Here is a 5,000-nt window from a genome sequence, read left to right on the forward strand (position 1 = left end):
CAAAGGTCTCTGAAATTGTCAAAGCTGCGCTCGATATTAGGACCTAGGATACGTAGTAGTAGTAGCAGTGAGAGTAATAATAGTAATATTAGTGGCAGTAGTGGTAGTAGGAGTAATAATAGTAGTAGTAGTTGTAGTAGTGGAAGTTGTAGCAGTAGTAGTAGCAATTGTAGTATGCCTGGTGCAGTAGTTGTAGCAGCATGAGTAACGACAGTAATTGTGAATGATTAATGATGATATTAAAGGCAATTGCAGAGAACATGATAAAGCTAATCATACTGATCATAAAGATAATCATACTGATGACAATGATGATGACGATAATGATAGTAGTAACGATAATGCAACTAATAAAAACACAACGCTCTGGTAAGATAAACCCCAAGGAGATTGTCCCGCTGCGACCGAATGCTCGAAGTGGAGCGGCAGGTGTTCCAAGAAATGCGACGACGACGAGGAGGACCTCCACGGCTTGTGCGGCGATGGCGACGAGGAAGACGACGACGACGACGAGGAAGACTGCACCTGCTGCGTTAAAGGTTGCTCTCTTTCCTAATCTGGGGTGGTTGGGGGGGGGGAGGGGGTTTAGGGGTGGGGATGATGGACATAGTGATGGTGTAACAGGGACACTGATAATCATAGTGTATGTGGTGGTATCACTGGTTGCGTGTATACATACCTACCTACCCTAAGTACATACATACATGTGTGTGTGTTTATATACGTAAGCACGTAAAGGTGTGTATATGCATAAACCAGGTTCAATGTCTGATTTAACATTCCTCCTACCGGTTAGTATTTCACTATTAGATGTTTAAAACTTAATCTCTTATAATCTGTCTGGGTTAACACAGACAAATTTGTATATAAGGCTAATTTCCTCTATTTCTGCTGATTGGTGTTTGTTTCCAGATTATTCAAAGGGAAATTTTGCAATAATCTTTGTTGTCGCTTTTTCTTTTTTTTATTTCCTTCTTATTTGCCTTCTCTTTTCTCACTTTCTTCTTCGTCTCATTTCCCTTCTTCTCTTTCTCTTTCCGTTTCTACTTCCTCTTGCCCTTCTCATTCTCCTTCTCCTTTTCCATCCCCTTCTCTTCCTCCTTCCCCTTCCCCTTCTTCACCTTCTCCTTCTCCCCGTCTTCTTTTTGTTCTATTTAACACCTTTTGCCTTAGCCTCCCCCTGCGAGAGGACTGAGGATTGCAAGGACTTGGGTGGCCATTGCTCCGCCAGTTGCAAGGAGGAGGAGCTTGGATTCCCGGAGCTGTGTGAAGGAGATTGCAAATGTTGCATCAAAGGTGAAGTATAAAGCGTTTATGTGTTATAGAAGCTAATGTGATATAAGCGAGAAAAAAAAGGGTGTTTTGAACGAATGCTCAATGATTTGCTGATTGTTGAATTACTTTGTTGGTTGATTACTAATTAGTTAATGACTCGGGTCAGACCTGGTTCAGGTTTATCTGCCAAATGTATATGAAGTCATTTCATATCACAGCAGTACTATGATTTCTTATTTTAGCCGTGCATGTCTCCCAACTCCCACTCTGACCAATCACGAAGAATGTCCAATCCATACCCAGTCAGAGGGCAGTCATATGGGAAAACTTAGAGAGAGAATTTCCAGCTTAAATTCGCCCCTGTTTTCGCAACCGGCGTATGTGCAAAAAGTTACTTTTATAAAAGTTTTTCAGCAATTGTAAAATGTCTAGCAACATCCTGATACTGCTTGTCATATCTCAGTATCGGGAAGACAATAGTCCCCATAACTTTGAGACAAAACAGGCATTGGTACACTAATACCAAATACACAAAATCGATAAATGGTGGTTCCACCGGTTCGTGAAAACAGGGAGGAACTGTACCCTTCTCTGTGGTCTTTCAGTTCAGACGGAGAGGGACCAGGGCTCTTGGCAACTGGAAAGATAGCAAAGTGTTTGCATTTATTAATTATTTTGCTCGGTGTCTCGCATCTGCACCCAAAATGACTGAGTTGCTTTCCATGTGCTTTCGTATTCCATTGGGTTCGCGAACAGGACACCCACCCATAATAACTAATACCACAGGGACAACAAACGGCATAGATCTAACACAACTATACCGCTACAAATAAAGGAATATTAACCATTCTAAGCTTTGTATTTTTCCAATGTTACTCTAATCTACTTTTTTCTAACCCGCAGAGAGACCTTGCAGCAAGACAGCGGCGTGCAAGGCAATCTCTGGTCGCTGTGACGAAAAGTGCAACCGCATGGAGAAGCCTTATGAGGGGCTGTGTGTGGGGGGAGGCTGTCAGTGTTGCGTCAGAGGTAAGGCCCCGCCGGTTCATGCACATAAGCCCAGAAACGACACAGGGTTCGTGTATATATATATATGTGTGTGTGTGTGTGTGTGTGTGTGTGTGTGGGTGTGTGTGATATACAATATACAATATACATAATATATGTATGTTTATATATATATATATATATATATATATATATATATATATACATATATATATACATATATACAAACACACACATACATATACATATATATATGCGTGTGTGTGTGTGTGTGTATGTGTATATACATATGTATGTGTATATATATATATATATATATATATATATATATATATATATATATATATATATATATATATATATATATATATATATATATATATATATATATATATATATATATATATATATATATATATGACTATACACACAGAAGTCGTGCCAAATAAGTAAAGAGGCAATTCACCATTCTAAAATAAAGCTAACTTGTAAAAACAAAGAAAATGACTCACGAAGCGCATAAAATTCACAAATTCCTCTCAACCTGCAAGAGTGCAAAAGGACCGATGCCTGCAAGGAGATGCGCGGCCGATGCGACCGCCGCTGCAACAGGAACGAATTCCCTTTGCTCGGCTACTGCACCGGGGAGGGCTGCTTCTGCTGCGTCAGAGGTAAGGACGGGTGTGTGTGTGCTGTTTGTACGTGTGTGTGTGTGTGTGTGTGTGTGTTGTTTGTACGTGTGTATGTGTGTGTGTGTGTGTTTGTGTGTGTGTGTGTTGTTTGTACGTGTGTGTATGTGTGTGTGTGTGTGTGTGTGTGTGTGTGTTGTTTGTACGTGTGTGTATGTGTGTGTGTGTGTGTGTGTTGTTTGTACGTATGTGTGTGTGTGTGTTGTTTGTACGCGCGCGCGTGTGTGTGTGTGTGTGTGTGTCGTTTGTACGTGTGTGTGTGTGAGTGTTTGTGTGTGTGTGTGTTTCCATCTCTAGGAATGTGATTTATTTTCATTGGATTCGAATCCCGTCTCTTAAACCAATAAGAACTCAACGTACCTTTACTTTATTACTTCAAGAAATAGAAAAAAAGCTCCGCCCACTTTCCATGATACGGTTAGCAAGCCTGTTCCTGAGGGTGTGTTTACATCTTCAGTCACCTCCCAGCTGCTGTCCTGGGAAGTGCTCGCAGGGGGACTATGGTTCATAATTACTGTATTTACCTAATGACGATTCGCCATTAAGATTTTGTGCCTTCTCTCACATGTAATTCTTTCAGTAGATACAATGCAGAAGTTTTGTTTCATTTCTGCAGCTAAATGTACGCCTTTTCTTTTCTTTACTTGTTTCGTAAATTGAAACGTACATCTAAGTATTCATAGCGAACTGTCGCTTCTCAACAGAGGCCTGTCCATCAAAATCCATTTAATCCTCGGATAGTAAATCTGAATAAAAAATCAAGTAATTTAATAGAAATACACACACACACCCATATGTATATATATATAGAGAGAGAGAGAGGAATCAGGCTATATTCCCGTTTGATTTTTTTTTCGATGCAACATACGTTTTTCCTCATTTTTCCTGGAGATTTTTTAGGTTATACAAGACTACGTTAATGACTTTGGAGCAGGAAAAGTTAAAAGGAACAGTTAACAGATAAACACATACAAATACGCAAACACACACACACACACACACACACACACACACACACACACACACACACACACACACACACACACACACACACACACACACACACACACACACATACACACACACATATATATATATATATATATATATATATATATATATATATATATATATATATATATATATATATATATATATATATACATATTTCTACATGTATGTATATATAAATATATATATACATACATATATGTACTTATACATGCATATATATATATATATATATATATATATATATATATATATATATATATATATATATATATATATATATATATATACACACACACACATATATACATATATGTGTGTGTATACATCTATATATACATATACATACATAGATATATGTATGTATTATACTCATATACATATACACTCATCATCCTTTCATTAGATGTTTTTCACATTGAATCTGACGCACATTTCGTCTCAAGGGTTCCGATAACGAGCACGAGACCCGCACCCATGATGCTTGACTCTTTCTCAGATTTCGACGAATCGTCAGTGAGCGAAATTAAAACCTCAATGAGTTCCCCGTCAATGGCCTGCCCGTGCAGTGTCAATGAATGGCCATCAGAATCCTCATTAACAGCATCATCCGAAAGCTTAGCAGCATCAACCTTGACATCTACACACTTTCCGTCCATGACTTCCGCAGGTACTCTAACAGGACACCTTCTCCCTTTGCGGAAACTCAGGCTCTTTCACACAAACTTCGGCCAGTGGTTCCAATATAAAAACAAACCCTTTACCTCACTCTATTCAGTTGTAGCTACGACAGACACCCTCACATTATTACTGTAGATACCACAGGCTGCTCATCCACTAAAACAATCCCCTTGTCAGTAGCTTCTATAATTGCTGTCTACAGAACGTCCGTCAACAACAAAGACCGTCAGCACAACGTTAACAACGACGACGTCGATCGTTACCTCTACAACTACGTCTTCAACAACAACGTCGACCGTCAGCACTACGTCTACAACAACAACGTCGACCGTCAGC

General features: G+C 39.1%; 1 protein-coding gene across 5 annotated transcripts in view; it reads left to right on the top strand.

Annotated features, from left to right (window-relative positions):
• The window catches only part of LOC113809474 (keratin-associated protein 10-4-like), a 16,264-nt gene that overhangs the window by 6,039 nt on the left and 5,225 nt on the right, over nucleotides 1-5,000 (top strand). For 3 of the 5 annotated variants that reach the window (XM_070115701.1, XM_070115702.1, XM_070115703.1), the window contains 6 exons: nucleotides 375-539; nucleotides 1,174-1,296; nucleotides 2,179-2,304; nucleotides 2,835-2,954; nucleotides 4,483-4,653; nucleotides 4,867-5,000. The exon at nucleotides 4,867-5,000 is cut by the window's right edge and continues 97 nt beyond it. In XM_070115701.1, the coding sequence (XP_069971802.1) occupies nucleotides 375-539; nucleotides 1,174-1,296; nucleotides 2,179-2,304; nucleotides 2,835-2,954; nucleotides 4,483-4,653; nucleotides 4,867-5,000 (839 nt within the window). The remainder of the gene's footprint in view (nucleotides 1-374; nucleotides 540-1,173; nucleotides 1,297-2,178; nucleotides 2,305-2,834; nucleotides 2,955-4,482; nucleotides 4,654-4,866) is intronic. The other 2 variants (XM_070115704.1, XM_070115705.1) reach the window with 2 other exon arrangements.

The sequence above is a fragment of the Penaeus vannamei genome, chromosome 38 (assembly GCF_042767895.1).
Source record: "Penaeus vannamei isolate JL-2024 chromosome 38, ASM4276789v1, whole genome shotgun sequence".
In the NCBI taxonomy this organism is placed as follows: Eukaryota; Metazoa; Arthropoda; class Malacostraca; order Decapoda; family Penaeidae; genus Penaeus; species Penaeus vannamei.